Source organism: Engystomops pustulosus, chromosome 11, assembly GCF_040894005.1.
Source record: "Engystomops pustulosus chromosome 11, aEngPut4.maternal, whole genome shotgun sequence".
Classification (NCBI taxonomy): domain Eukaryota; kingdom Metazoa; phylum Chordata; class Amphibia; order Anura; family Leptodactylidae; genus Engystomops; species Engystomops pustulosus.
Window position 1 is genome coordinate 60,149,211 of NC_092421.1, and position 16,749 is coordinate 60,165,959.

General features: G+C 41.4%; 1 protein-coding gene across 3 annotated transcripts in view; it reads right to left on the reverse strand.

Annotated features, from left to right (window-relative positions):
• The window catches only part of CCNJ (cyclin J), a 28,715-nt gene that overhangs the window by 2,895 nt on the left and 9,071 nt on the right, over nt 1–16,749 (reverse strand). Inside the window, exons 1-3 of one of the 3 annotated variants that reach the window (XM_072129858.1) lie at nt 8,391–8,929; nt 7,144–7,253; nt 2,149–2,359 (exon numbers count right to left, since the gene is read on the reverse strand). In XM_072129858.1, the coding sequence (XP_071985959.1) occupies nt 2,149–2,359; nt 7,144–7,212 (280 nt within the window). In that variant the 5' untranslated portion in view covers nt 7,213–7,253; nt 8,391–8,929. Of the gene's footprint in view, nt 1–2,148; nt 2,360–7,143; nt 7,254–8,343; nt 8,930–16,749 lie in introns of those variants that run through there. The other 2 variants (XM_072129860.1, XM_072129861.1) reach the window with 2 other exon arrangements.

Sequence of the window (16,749 nt, forward strand, 5' to 3'; positions counted from 1 at the left end):
CCATGGTATACATGTCGTGAATATTTCATAGCTGCTGGGGGAATGGAATAAATTAATGCTCAAAATCCCAGCGTCACAGAGTGACCTTTATAGAAGTAACGAGGGCGGATTCCTGAGCCAAGTGCTTTACTCCATCATTTATACAGATCAGCCGCTATTACAATGCATTCACTTTATGTATAAAATCACATTAGCCAGCAGCCAGCATACCATGTACAGGCATTACACAAATCCTCCTCTACAAGAGACGACTCCATTCAATGCAAACAGTAACCTCACTGTGATACTGGGGGATGTCGTGTAAATCAAACGTTCCCAGCGCCAGGCATTTACTATTACACTTGCAACAGTTTAGGCTCCACCGATATAGAGGGAGAAAAATGTAACAACACTTAACTTTCTAATAATGAACGGTCTTCACAGCACTCAGCAGCAAAAGGGTTTTTGGAAGACGAATTGGGCATCTTTCCATAGGCTGGTAAAGTCCAGCAAGAGATATGAGGTATCAATGCATGAAGTGCACGAGTTCTCCGAAAAACTTTTTCATGCTTTCATAGCAGCTCTGTGAGAACCGATGTATTTGCGAAGTCTGGGTGTAACTTGAAGGTTTGCAGACAGTGCAGTCACAACCGGGCCCAGGAGGCTTAAGGGGTCCATAAGTTGTCACTTTCCCATATGAGAAGACTATTACTATAACCCATACATTATAGTCGGGGGTATGGCACAGACTTTGCACTGGGGCCCTTCAAGTTACACCACTGAAAGAAAGACTGAAATCCCACTGCCTGATCCTTATAGTCTCCAAAATATGCCATCGGCCAAGAGTCTTTGGACTCTCTATCCATAGATGAGAGGTGGGTTCGGCACCAGGCACCGGACAAGCATGGACTTTGCCTTGTGTATAATAAATCTAACAATGTGGATTTTGAATAAGTTATGCATTCTTGAAGGGGTTGTCCACTTTTCAAGAAATCTGTTCCGTTAGACAGGTCTCTGCATAAGCTCCTGCTGCAGGTCCCTCCTATTTATCAGTGTATGATCTTTGTCTACATGTCTATGAAGACTGCAAAGAGAGTCTGCACACAGCAATAAATGAAGCACCAAGGATGATGAATCAATTGGTGAGCATTCAGGATTATTATTAAGGCAGGGTAATTTGCACATGGGTAATTTATGTAAGAGTGGCCAACCCCTTTAAATGAGTTGTCCATTTACAACAAGTTATCCCTTATCCATGGAACTTGAGGATAATGAATAGTGAAGCTCCCAGCAGTGGAACCCCCACAGATCACAAGAACTAGTCCGGCGAACCCCCAAATTAACATAGCAGTTGGTTACCCTTGCATCTGCTGCTACATCCATCTTCATAGCACTGAAGGAAATCGCCAAACATTCAACTACTTTTGTCTGTACATTTGGAGGAACAACAGAACATCCTTCTTGTGATCCGTGAGATCCCACAACTAAGGCTGGATTCACACGACCGGTGCCCGCCGTACCGTAGCAAGGCGGGCACACGGCAGCGCGCGGGGAGAGGAGGAGGGGGAGAGCGCTGCTCACCCCCGCCCCTCTCCATAGGGATATATGGCGCACGGCGCCGTATGCCCTGGAAAAATAGGACATGTCCTATTTTTTCACGGGGCACGGAGCCGCACGTGTGCTGCACCGTACCGCTCCCGTAGGGCGCCGTGCGCCCATTGCCGTCTATGGGGGACGTATATCGGCCATATATACGTCGGCCGTATATACATCCCCCTTGCGGTAGTGTGAATGCCTCCATCAATCAACACGTTATAATCTATTCCACACTCCAAAACATACTGGTAGGTTGATTAGATTGTGAGCCCCATGGGGACAGAGACCGAATTGGAAAGTTCTGTGCAGCACTACATAATCTGTGTGTGCTATATAAATAAAGGAATTATTATCATCTCTTAAGAAGATAAGAGGAGAGAATGTACCTGTATAGAACGGATGCAGTATATTGGAGAACCTGGCATGTTGCAAGAAACAGTAATAGCCCTTTATGTGGATTGAGGTTTCCAATAATTCACAGGCGACTCAATTTGTATAGTTAGAGGTAAAATTATGACAAATATTGCACACATAAGAAAATGTTAAAAATGTAATAATAATAATTGTTCTTACATGCTAATAACAAACAGGAAAGCGCCACGATGTGAAGCTGCTGGATAGAGATGTCGTATCGGTCCATGAAGAGGTCCAGCAGGTAGACGGCGAGGTGGCGGGCGGTAGGACACAGCTTAAATCGATTACTGACAATGGCGATCAAGTCTGCAAAGTAGCGTCTTAAGTTCAACTGGGGAGACTGAGCTTTGTAGGACGGAAGCTTCAATTCCTAAGTAAACAGAGACAGCGGAGAGGTAACTCAAGCCTTCAGACAAACGCACGGGACATTCTACCCCCACTCACTTTGTGGAAGGGAATGCAATGTTTATACAGTGTTATCTGCAATGGATACATTTACAAGTTCGTACACTTTGAAACTGTATCATATACTTGTGGGTTCATTCACACATTTGCATTTCTATAACTGAGGCAGGCGAGTAATAGGGGCTTATTCGCAACAGGCATCTCCACTCTGCGTCTGTTAACAACTGATCCGTTTTCTATCCACATCAGTATTTTCTTTTTTCCATCCGTGTGGCATCCATTGAAATGCAACAGGTAAATGAAAACACAGGGCCAGTTCACATCGCAGTTTGGTCTTCAGTTATTTGCATCAGTTATTGATAGACAAACCAGGTGAGGCACCTGCAGAGGACGTGCATATGGAAAGACTTGCAATTGTTACGCGTTTTCCACCATTACTAGTTTTGGCTCCCAATCACTGATGCAAGTCAAAAGACCAGTTTTGTATGTTTACCATGCATTTGGCATGAATCAGTTTTCTTAATTTCGGGAAGTGTAAGTAGCTGTATTGACCTTTTCACACCTTCTTAAGCCAGTCAAACGCCTGGTAAACGTGCAAAACAACAACAAGAATGGCCCCAAAAACGCAACGTGTGACCGAACCCTAACAGAGATATGAACTGCCCATCAAAAAGCATAACACCCGATTCTCTTCATCATCAGTAGAAATAAAATATTTTATTTTGTGGATCCATATACTATTGTCGTACGTGATCTTCAAACAAGCAAAAATATATAGGACATTCTCTAAATAATGTATATGTTAAAAGAAAAAAACACTGCTGGGAAAGTGATTAAGACCTAACAAAAGTTAAATGCCCGCCCTCTTATCAATTAATTCTTAAGATTATTTTAAATAATAACTGAGGAATGACGATGTTGTTGTAGGATATGTGCTGCAGAAATGTAATCAAGTATAACTGGATTTTTAGCGTGACCGATGTCCACAGTGTCGGTCTAGCCCACCAGAGGATTCCCCGGTGTTCCCAGGCTTTAACCTAAGGCCGCAGTCACACGTGCCCGATTGCATATGCATTTCCAGGGAAACACATATGTGATTGTTAACCAGCCCCCGGTGTATTGCATTTAAACATTACAAGACACCAGGACCTGGATACCGATCACATGCATGCCCTGTAAAATCACATATGTGATCGGGCCGAGGCCCATGACCCAGCATTGCATTATGACGGTAACACAAGCAGCACGTGTGACCGTGGGCCCAAGGTCAGTGACATGTGATGTTTTTTTTTTCAATGTTCAGTTGGGTTTGCTGTTTGTGCACACAATTGCGTGCATTTTTAAAAAACACCTCACAGACGCGGATCTTCAAAAACACAATGGAGAAAACATCAAGTAAAGACACAATCAAGAATCCCATTTGAAAACCCAAGAAGCAAAACTAAGAGGAATAAAAAAAAAAAACGCAACGTAAAAACGCGACAGAAACGCCACGTGTGTCACCAGCCTAATACCAGACACCATATATACAGCAGAAGACAACCTAAGTGGAGGTTATTAGGGTTTATTTCCTAGGGGATAATGAAGGGTTAGCCCCGGAACTATTTTATCTGGTGGGCCCAAGATGTCCTGGTCCGACACTGGGTGTAGGTTATTCTGTAGAGCAAGACTGTCATCCCTTCTGCTGCAATGCACAAGGCTGTTCCATTTAGGAGATGTACTACTAAGAGCAGATGTCATATTAATCAGCTGCTGGGTCTGCACTGTGCCCCCTGTATTGTGCTTATTGGCAGGGGTCCTAGAAAACACATCCCCACCAAATGACCATCAATACTCAGATCCCTGAGAACCTCTTTAACATGCAATGTATCCAATAGCATCAGGTTTATACCTTCCCATTTACTGGAATAGTAGGAATACACACGATACAGATGCCAAAGTTATTCTAGAATTATAGATACTTCATACGCAAAAGGAACAACCACAAGCCCCGACCATTGTACTTCCAACTTTCACTCCACTTGATTAAACCCCCTGAATACAAATGATCAAACCCAAACTTCAGTATTGAGTTACCCCCAGAAACAGGTGCTGAATGCTCCAATGGTCAGGCCCCATTAACACTTTGCAAAAGCCTCCAAAAATGACACAATCACAACTAAACTTTATGACCTTTGATGACTGAAGACTGATGCTTTTGGACAACATGACTCAACATAGCCATCAGTGGAGTCATGGATATCCAGAGACAACGGGGACTTGTCACAGAGCCGCAGAAGTCACCAGGACTGGACAAGAAAATGTCCAACCGCAGCCTCGAATATCATAAACCTGACAAAAGGAAACCACTAACCCTCTATAAGGGAGGTCATGGGTCCCTGGCATCCATGCCACTTATTAGCCATAAGCATCTTATAAATGTTCATGGAGATTGTACTATGGATGGAAATCAATAATCTCTGTGTATAGAAATCGACCGCCTGCTCTACTTTTATACAAAAATCTAATCAGCTCCTCCTGCTCTATAACATGCTGCCTGTAGATAGGACACTATGTACAATCTGCTCACCTCCTCCTGCTCTATAACATGAAGCTTGCAGATAGGATGTGATGTACAATCTGCTGAGCACTTACAGATTATACTGGATTATCTCTGACTGCATCCCTAGAAGACTGATATTACAACATTACAAGAAATCTTCCTTCAATATGAAACATGATAAACCAGGGACACTTACTCATAGATCCAGGCACTAAGACTGTGGATTTTCTTTTATATGTTAACTGTGATGCCCTGCCTTCTATAATTTACTTTTATATTAATGAGCTAGAAGGGGTCTGGTAAAAGGATGTTACCAAAGCCCCTCCGTGCTGTAGCTTTACAGGCTGTTACACTGTGCTGGACCACATCCCCATCCCACTGTATTTGACGTAATCTCACAGAGGGAGGATGAAATGCTGAAGGAGTAAGGGAAGGGTGAGAGTGTAACAGCCTTCGAAGCGAATCCACAGGGCTGCTCTGGTAACACCACCCAGAGCCCTTTTGAATTATTAGCATAATTGTTAAAGGTGATTTTAGTAGGAAGAAACCATAGGATAACAAATTATATGACGAATACCAGTCACAGAGCCTAAATCTATGAGTTAGAGTCACTGCTTTAGACGACTTGGTTTTTATGGTAGATTTCCTTTAAGTGTGAACTTGACATAAAAGTGGTCACCAAGGAGCAGATGTCTCCCTGACACCAGTAGATAAACATTATTAATGGAAGGACCCAATGCATCGGCTGTCCATCTTCACAGCCTGTCCAGACACACACTATTCTCCATTGTTAAGGCCGGGTTCATACCCTGAGTGAATTTGGGATAACGCATTTATAATTAGCTTAGTGAAATTCCTTACAGAGACAAAACTCCTCACACAACTCCCTATTATTTTAGGTTTAGAAAGAAGAAAAAAAAAAAAATCTAAAAAACACTAATTTAGTTGTGGAGATTTTAGACATGACTGAGCCTCATAGAAGAGCAATTCATCAAATTAATTAACGTGGGTAACCACAGCAACCTAATCCACTCAAGTGCGCAGCGGAAGGAAATCAAGAGCCGATACCCAAAAATAAAACAAAACAAAAAAAAAGTTACTATCTATATTATAGGCAAATTAATGTAAATAAAAGAATGGGGACAAGAAGTCGTAGATTCGGGATACTGAATAGAAGAACAAAAGATCAGTGGTATAAAAGCCTCCACCACCTTGGAGCAGGACACTTGTAGCAACAAAAGAAGCCTGGGCCAGTTTGCCATTTTAAGGGACAACCCCCAGCAGGCTGTTGAATAACAAAAGAGATTAAAACCGTGAAAATCTACTTGTGGCAGCACCCCCAGAGCCTGGATCACAAACTATTTTCCAACACATATGCCCTAAAGGAAACCGAAGGCACCCTGCTACTTAACACTGGAGTGTGAACTGAGGCATTGGGAAGTAACCAGCTGGCCCCAACTCAGACACAGCTAGACAATAAAACACCAAGGAGCTTCCCTCTAGTAATAGAATGTACAGGGGGTGACCACATATCTGCTTCTACCACCTACCTTCTGGGGAGAAAAGAAAATTAAAAAAAAACAAAAAAAAAAAAAACTACATGGTTTTAATTTTTAAAAAAATATTCAATATTTTCTATTCGAAATACAGTTAAAAAAATTATATATATTTTTTTTTATATAGAATTGTAAAAAAATATTACATTTTACATATAAAAATAATTTTTAAAAATTTTATTTCAAATGGAAAATATTTAATATTTATTAAAAAAACAAAAAAACAATGTAGTTTTATTTTTTTATAATTGTTTTTTTTACCTCCTGTAACCGCTTTACCGAGTGTGTTATTTTATTTTACTGTGCAACATGTCCCCCCCCCCCCCCCCCCAACTAATAAACTCTGATAAATAACACATTAAAACTTCAACTAATCAATAGACTCAACGTAGATTGGGTGCAGGGACGTATTATTTTATCATGATCGTGTTATTACTCTTAATTTGCCTCCATGATTTGTACAGCGCTGCGGAATATGATGGCGCAATAGAAATATTTATTTAAATATACTTTTTAGTACACTTAAAAAAAAAAAAACCCAAGATTTATATACACTTTTAATACATACTTTCAACACAGATTTAAAAACTCACAATTTTTTTTTTTTTTTAGAATGTATTAGACAATAGGGGCACAGGATAGCATACTTACTTTATACCGCAGAGCCTGATGAATGTCTGCAGCAAGCTGACCCTTCCACCACAACCCTTCAAGCTCCATTTCAAGAGAAGTCAAGAGAGCAGAAGGCAGAATAACCTGGTCTGCGAGAGAGAAAAACACCAAATAACTCAATTTCCCTCATATACCACAATATAACACCCTACTCCACCAACTTTACATACAAAGAGTCCCCTTTAAGTGGGAGCTACTAAAACAGAAAGAGGGGGGAAAAAACCTTTCCAGCCTTATTTGCACTTAATTAAAATCCCACCAACAGGGGTTTAACCCTTCACACTCTTAAAAAAAAAAAATATTCTGAGACTCTGGCTTCTCACACCTGCAAATCTAATTATGTCTTGTCACTGCCTTGTTGATCAGTGATGTATTTAATACATAAGAAAAACTACACAGGCATGAAAGGGGTTAAAAAGAAAAAGAATAACAACTATGGAAAAAGTTAGAATGCAAGGGTTTAAAAAAAAAAAAAAAAAAAAAGTACTAATAAAACCCCCCCAAAACACTGAAATCTATGAAATCTAATACAATAAACCATTAATAATAATAAGCCTAATATAAAAGGACTAGTATAAAAATAAGGGTAACGTCAGATCGGTGTAATATAATAAAATTAAAAACCTGGAATATTAAAAAAAATTTTAAATAAACCAAATAGTAGTAACGTCGTAAAAGGAACACTTACATAGAACTACAATAAAAATGATAAAATAAAATGATAGTCTAAGCTAATAAAATGTGACATAACTGAAAAATATATATATTTATTACATTTAGACATGCAATGACTACATAACTTGAGTGTATAGTTAACTAGAGGATTTTCATACTGGGAGTGATACTGTAGAAAAAAAATCCATAAAAAAAAAAATATATTAAAAAAAAGCAAAATATATTTTAGAAAAAAAATACATAAAATTCTAAAAAAAAACTAAACAAAACAATATCTGACACAAGTGATACATAGTATTACAGACTTCTTGGCCATTTAACCCTTCTATAGGGATGTAAGATATATTCTTATTTTGAGTGCATTGGAGGATCCTGCTCCCCTGCCTCATGTAATCCTCCTCCTGCTGCTGGTCTATGGACATTCCTAGCCGAGGACACTGCAGCCAACAAAGCCCCATCACAAGTTCCCCCTAAACTCCCTACAGATCCCCCCAATCCTCCGACCTCAGTCTGCGCTCAGCTCCAGGACTCTATTCACACTGTAATCGCACCTCTCGTCCCCTGTATCCGCGGCTCCCCGTTCAGCTTTCCGCTGCAGCCCGGCCCCGTCCATCAACAATCAGCCCGGATCTCCCCATCCATTGTTAAAGGGCCGAGCGCTATGGAGTGTATACAAAGCCCTAGCTCGGACACATGCCGCTGGGGGAAGCTTCACCAATAGTACAGGTCCTTACAGATACCGCTTGTGTCCCCGCCCAATCACGGCTCGGCTCTTAGATCAGGATTAAGAAGCCGTGAATCGCGCAGCCGCACCTCGGGGAAATTTTGAGTCTCGCAGCTTTCCGTACGACCATTGAGTGAAAGAGGTCTAACTACGTCGGATAGTGGGAGGGTTGGTGACAGGCGTGGCTATGTGACGGTGGGCGGGGTGTTAGCTTGGTTTGGGTGACTCCCCCGGACTGTAAATGTGCGGGAGTGGGCGGATTGTGGGTGGGGTTTCTCGGTATCGGTAACGCCCCTGGCGGAGAATGCGCTGCACGGTTGGGCGTGGTTGAGGCCTCAATGAGGGCACGAGACAGCTGTGCTGTGTGAACGGAAGTCACAGGGAACCCCCGCAGGTCACCTGGGGACAGAAGAGCCGATAGCTACCAATCACAGCGCAGCTTACATTGAAAAAGAGAGTGTATGAGAATAAAGCCGCGCTGTGATTGGTTTCTATGGGCAACAACGTTATACAATTATGGGGGAGATTTATCAGCACTGTCCCAGAGCAGAACTTGTTGCCCGAATCAGGGCTTAGCTTTAATTTCACTAACAGCTGAACATTTTTGCTCTCAGACACTTGTGATAAATCTCCCCCTATGCTTCCATCAATTAGAAGTGATGCTTCTTCTAAATATCTGCATATGTCATTTCATCCAAAAAGTCAGCCCTCCCTGGGACTCGCCACAGGGACACTTACTCATAGATCCAGGCCTCGTGTGGTAATCTTATATTCGTTATCCATGGCCCCCTTGCTTCTAAAATCAACTTTTATAATTATGCCAATGAAGCCAGAATGGCCCTGGGGGATTCACAAGCTGATACAGTGCGCTAGGAGCTGAAACTTCATCTGCTGCAGTGAGATTACATTAGAAAAGGAAGGGGGGCTGAAGACAGTGTAACAGCCTGTGAATCTGCAGCATGGAGGGGCTCTGGTCAAACCCTCAGAAGCCCTTCTGGCTCATTTGCATAATTTTCAAAGTTGATTTCAGAAGGAAGAAGGCCATGGATAACAAATATAAGATTACCACAGACACAGCTCCAGGTTTATCCATGCTAGATTTTCATTGCCTGAACAAATAGGTAGTACACTGATAAAAGGAACAGACACTTCTCTGCCATCAATTAAATCAAGGACAAGACAGGATAGATTTTAATCCATTTGCTCCTCTATTAAACACTGCACAGTTTTAAATCCACTTTAAAATTAAATAAAAATTTTATATTTTTAGATGTTTAAAAAGGTATAGATAGTTATCCTCTCCCCACCCCACCACACGTCCTGGGTCGCAGGCGCACCTGTGCCCCTCTGTGGTGCCCGCTCCTCCCGGCCTCACTCACCTCTCCACGCTCCTCCTTCCCAGCGCACGCTTGCCCCTCTCCTAGGGAGCGCGCTCCGGCGCTTGTGGATTTAAAGGGCCAGCACACCACTGATTGGCGCTATCCATTTCCTGGATTTAGATAAAAGTCGGGCTCTCCCGGCATTCCCCCCAGATCTTTGTGCTATATGCCTAAGAGAAAGCTTGTTCCCTTTCTGTATTTCTGTGTATTGATCTCCCGTTGTGACCCCAGATCCGTTCCCGTTTACACTCCCCCGATGTCAGTCCTGACCTTCTGCTCTGCCTCTGACCCTGAACCTTTGCCGCCTGTCTTGACCTCCTGCCTGTCCCCGACCACGAACTTGCCTTCTGACTCTGTACCCTGCCTTGGTCGCCACCGTGGACAAAGTCACGCCTGTGGAACGTCCTGGTGGTACCACGCCGCAGCAAGTCCAACCCGCTTTGCGGCAGACTCTGCTGAAGACTGGGTGCCACTTAGACTCCGGTCCCAGGTGTCGGCTTACATGATTAGTCTGTGGTTGTCCAGTGGTTCCATTACCCCTGAAGCCTGACATGTATTATTGGAATGGGAAGAATAAGACTGATTTCTTCTATAACTTATCTAGGGCTAGCTTTAGTGAACCAATAGATTAGAGTAATATATTTGTTACTTAGTATAATATATGTCTAACCTTCTCCTCCCCCAAAATAAGCCATATTGTAGGGTGTTGTCTTTATGGCATAACCACTTTAAATGCAGCGATTATTGATAGACATGAAGATGTAATAGCTTTTAAATTTTAGGATTGGAAATGTCATTTCAGTTTTTGACAAATATGGGAAAGACTTGTATCCCTTGATCATTAGGAAAATAACAATAGGTCATTAAAGAACCATTGTCTGAAGAGAAATGAGTGAGTTTCAGCTTACAGGCAAGTTTCACATACAAAATGTAATTTCCATCTTTCCCAGATATTTTATTATTTATTTCTGTGTACTATTCGAAGTTTCACATACAGTATATGCCAAGTGAGAAATGTACAAATCTGTTCACACAGAAACTAGGGGTAAATCTAATAAGAACACCATGTGAAATGCTCACAATGCTTCTGTCAGAAGTGGCATCTTTAGAACTTTACAGGTTAGATACTTTACCAAACAACAGCATGCAAAACAAATGTTGTTATATAGTTAGTTACAAAAACTCAGCCCAAATGCTAAAGTAGTGTGTAAAAGGCACACTCTTACTGTTTGCATTGGAAATAAGAGGGACAGTCATAGTAATTAAATGGCAATGATTCATTGATCATCAACAAGTGTGACCATCACTGTAAAAGCAAACGTTTTGGCAGTCTGCATAATATACAGTGCCATGTTTGGTGAAGCCACACAAAGTGCTGGAGGGGAGATGAATGGAGCTATTTTGTAGCCAAAGGACAGATCTCACAGTCATTAAGTCAACCATGAACTCCTTTCTATACCAAATTATTATAACGTCGATTTTATCCATTTTAGGGGCCATCTATTCAACACCATAAGGTTTTAGTGGTCACCAGCAAATCTCATATAGAATGGCAGATTAAGAATGATGGTATAGCAATGACCCAATAAGAGTCCAAACCTCAACACAATTGAAATTGTAGGGCAAAAGCTGTGTATTAATGTATGGCCACAAACCTCAATGACCTGAAGCGAAATTGTAAAGAGGAGCAAGAATATTAGGAGTGATTGATAAAGTCCCACACAAAACAGTTACTTCAATTAATCTAATTTATAAAACCGAGTTTATATGTGTGTGTGTGTTTATATGTCTGCCAATCCACACCGTTGCATTTACAATCATGAAACTATGCACAACTGCTTCATTTGTCTTGGGGCACTTCATAGACTATGAGGCTCATTTACTAAGGGTGGCAGATTGCACTTTCCTCTGGCTTTCTGTCTTTTTCGGGGATAGCATGGCTTGGATAGGTATTTAACAGGTATCTGCTCTGGGAATGTGTTGCATGCGATCGGATTATGGTGCAGTTGCGCCGGCTTCCATGTGACACAAATTGGGGGCGTGCCGGATGATCCGACTGATTGGTACTGAGCGCAGGATTTAACTTTCAAATGGTGTTGCAATCCAATGCACTTGCAAGCACCACTTAAAAGAAGGTGAACTCTGTCGGACCTGAGCGGGAATGTGACACATGCAGGATATCGGGGGCACGAGTGAATTGCGGCATAGTGCATTGTCGTCCGACAATGCACTTTCTGTGAGCTCCAAGGAACAAGCAAGTAAATGTGCCCCATTGTGTTTGTCATGAATTATTATAATAGCGATTTACATAAATACTTCACCAGAACAAAGCTTAGTACATAAATACAGCACCAATATAGAGTTCAATACATAAGTGCAGCCTGTAATATGATGTGATGATATGTGATGATGCATGTGTATACATATCATTGATCACATGCTGTATACAACTAAGCCATCACCCCTGCAGGAACGGAGTGCTGTGATGGTAACCACAAGGAGAAAATGGGGGCGTGCCGGACGTTCCGACTGATTTGGACTGAGTGCGGGATTTAAATTTCAAATTGTGTCGCAATCCAATGCACTTCCATGCATCACTTTAAAGAAGGTGAACTCCATTGGACCTGAGTGGGGGAAGCGACACATGCAGGATATCGGGTGCACGATCTCAGGGAATTGCGGCACAGTGCATTATCATCGAACAATACACTTCCGGTGAACTCCTGCGGATGGGCAAGTAAATGAGCCCCAATATTTGGAGTAGAAATTTTCACCCACACTTTCCAATACTTGCCAAAAATATGCGTTGAGTGAGACGTTTGCTGTGTGTGACACACTGAAGAGACTTCCTGAGAGAGGGGAGAATGAGGGACGTGTATGATTCACCGTGGAGAAATCATCTCCATCATTCCCCCCTCCCTCATGCTGTAGGCGGAGGAGATTTATGAATATGCTGGAGGAAGACACAGATTTGCATACATGGCATGAGGAGAAGCTATTTAGGGATGGTTGCACTGCTTTCTTATAACAGTTTTAATTTAGGGGGAAATAAAATTACCGACAGGTTCTAATTATGTGGGTTGTTACATATGGTCAATTACAGACAATAATGTCCCATTCTATTTTGTTATAACTAAGAGTAGTTATTGACTATCCCAGGCAACACAGGGTACTACAGCTTATTGTGGATAAAGGTGGCTTTGTGAGCTATTGATTCTTGGGGAGCACTTTTTACCCATAACTTTTACATTGTGTTAAATAATGCCATGGTGGACTCTGCGTGTGTTGTTCTTCATCTAATATTTTATTTACCAAAATGACGTTCACTTTTTAAAAATCATTAATTTCCATAGAATTCAAAGATGGGTGGATTTTCTTTAGCTTATGATCGTATCTGCCTGAAAACTTCAGTAGATAGTCATAAATTTTAAAGGAAACCTACCACTTGAAGTGGCAGGTTTCCGATGGAAATACCGGGCACCAGCTCAGGGTGAGCTGGTGCCGGAGCTTATTTTTGTTAGTGTTTTAAACCGCTGTATCGCGGTTTAAAACACTTTTTAAACTTTATAGCCGGCGCTGGGAGGTACGCGCTCGGCGCTTACCATGCGCGCGGCTCTCCTTCACTTCCTATGTAGCCGCGCGCACGGTAAGCGCCGAGCGCGTACCTGCCTGCGCCGGCTATACAGTTTAAAAAGTGTTTTAAACCGCGATACCGTGGTTTAAAACACTAACAAAAATAAGCTCCGGCACCAGCTCACCCTGAGCTGGAGCTCGGTATTTGCATCTGAGACCTGCCACTTCAAGTGGTAGGTTTCCTTTAACTGCCGGAATTGCAGCTAATTATTTTTTTTTAAGTGTCTAGCAGTGACTTGCACTTTTTTTCGTACATGCCATATTCCTATAGTCTATACATCTATTAGGGTAGGAAACTTCCCAAAATTCATGATGAAAATTGTTAGCATTGCAGGACGTATCTAGATAAGTTTCATATAGAAGGGGTGTACATAGTTGTGCAGAGGCTTGTGTGCATTAAACCCAACCTCATATACTGAAGCTGTGAGGAGTTGGTGGGTTATTATATTAGTATTTTTCAAACTGTGAAACACAATACCTCCCATCTTTTGCAGTGCCCTGGGGCTAGAGAGATTGATAATTATCTACAGAGAGGGGTCGACTCTGCAGCAAGTTTTTAAACTTTGTTTTACATGTTACTGCTATATGTTTGTTCTTGTATGTATGTAATGTACTATGTTATTTGTTGGAAAAAAAAATCAACTATTCAGTATTTTAGGATTCTATCCCTCTGTGCCAATTTTATTTAAGTCTATTATACAATTTTTTTTCTTATGTTACATACTTAAACCCTTTTTCTTATGTAAAGGAATTAAAGGGATTCTGTGAATACATTTTACCATGCTAAACTAAGTACTTTTACCCCATTTTACCCATTTGAAGGGGTTGTTTGGGCTCCAAATAAACAGGGGGAGGGCTGTAAAATCATTACCTCCTGCATCGCTCCTGTTTTCCCGCAGTGCCGCCTGTCAGTGCCATGTCGCTGTTTGTTTACAGAGGTAGGGGCTTCCATCTGACTACTTCCGCTCACAAGGTCAGCTCTAGGTTTCAGTAGGCCATTGGCGACAGAGCCTCAGTGGGCCCCTTTGCAGTGAACTCACATGGCGTCATTAAAAATTCAGAATCTAAAATAGTCTCCTGTTCCCTAAAATATTCCCTAGTTTATCATCCCAAACAGCCCACTCATGGTTATTTTATATACAACCCCCTATGGATTCATTAGATTCAGACCCTTTCCCCCATGGACTCCTTTTGTACAGCCTTATGTGGGCCCCCCAGCAGTTCTGGGCCCTGGCACTTGCCCAGGTATAACCAGTGCCGACCCTGTCCACTCACATAATAAAGCAATAGATTAAATTCTGCACCAGGAGTGGGGCACCAGGAGCGCCACAGGACAACGGGAGCAGGGGAGGAAGTAAGGATCCCTTTTTTTAAATGTTTTTTTACAGCCACTCCAGGCTGGTTATATAGCTCAATTAACCCCTTCACATAAAGCTATATATGTCCTATTTTCACATGCCACATGCAGTAAGAATATTTATAAACGTAACAAACAGCTATATTTTCTGAACCTGGCACCTAGAAACACAATTCAGGAGAATCCCCCCCCCTTGACTATGATATTAGAATTGAATATTGATGCTCGCCAGAACCAGAGATGTCCAAAGTTGTAGTAAAAGTTTTTTTTTTTTATTTACAGCTTTCTATTTTCGAGATGTCCGATTATAACTTTATCTCCGGTTGTATGAAGAATCCATACACAATCCATGTATCGTATTGAAGGGGAGATGCTCCTGTGTGACACTAGAATTGTGTTTCTAGGTGCCAGGGCAGAGTAGAAATAGTTTACACCCTCTGCATCTGTAGCTCAACTTGAATGATAGAATAATACTGTACATATTTATAACATATTTTGGTAAAAAGTTAATTCAATTTACCTATTAGAAACCTTTAATAGAAAAAAAAAACGAAAAAAAGGATATTTTTAAATAAAGAAAATATGCAATTAAACAAAAAAAGTGAAGTGAAAGTGAAAGTCTTCTATGTCATGAAAAAAAAAAGTAAAAATTTGGAGTTAAAGCCCGTTTAAACTACCCGCCCCCTAGGTAGTGTATAAAATGTCCTTTCTAGAATTTCCTCTAATCTGAAATCTCCCCATTTTATCCCACAAAAAAAACAAAAACTTTTTTTTATATAAATAAGAGAACAGTCATTTATTGTCTGAGACGAGTCACATTTAGAGGCTGCAGGGGAGGTGTCCTATCTTTTACTTTATAGGAACTAGAAAGAAGTAGACAGAAAGTTTACTACTTGATCACTAATAAAGTTATCAGCCATTTTAAAGGAAAATTCACCTACGAATCATCTAGTCAAGTGCAAATCAGCAGAAAAGACTCACTTTCTTCCTTAGATGAATCCAACCGAGAGGTCGGAGCAATCTTAGGTTCTATAGCACTTAGCACCATGATAAGTCAAAGATTAGCTTTAAAAATGATTGTGATGATGGGGGGAGGGCTGGATGAAACAGCGGGCTGGTTAAAAATGCTGCTGGGGGGCATGAACCTGGAGCCTAGAGGGGTTATGTTGCTGCTGAGCCCTTAGGTTAATTTACATAAAACATTAAAATATTATTTTATACAAAATGACGATGACTATTATCTTGCATAAAACTATACAGGTTGTGCGACTGGTGTGCGGAGGTTAAATAATGTGGTAGATTTCTTTTAAAGGAAATCTACTATCACAGTCCATCATGATAAACCAGGAACACTTACTCATAGATCTAGGCACCGGGACTGTGCTAATCTTCTTATATTTGTTATCCATGGCCTGCGTCCTTCTAAAATCAACTTTTAAAATTAGTCTTTGGGCGAGTTATATAAACCCTCCATTTTCTAGCTTCACAAGCTGTTATACTGCAGCAGCACGTCTCAGTCTCATCCTTTCCCGTGTGCTTCCTGTAATCTTGGGAACAGTGAGTACACCGTGGGAGGGGGAAGGGCTCCTGCGCAGTGCAATCTGCAGCACTGAGGGGCTCTGGTAACGCCCACTGACTTTCTGGATCAATAGCTTATTTTGTAATGTTTATTTCAGAAGGAAGGAGGCCATGGATAACAAATATATGTAGATACTCATAGATCCAGGCACTGTGGTTAAGTGCCCCTGTTTTATCCATGCTGGATTTTGATGGGAGATCGCGAAAACGGAAAAAAAACCCCCCAAAAACTAAAAAAC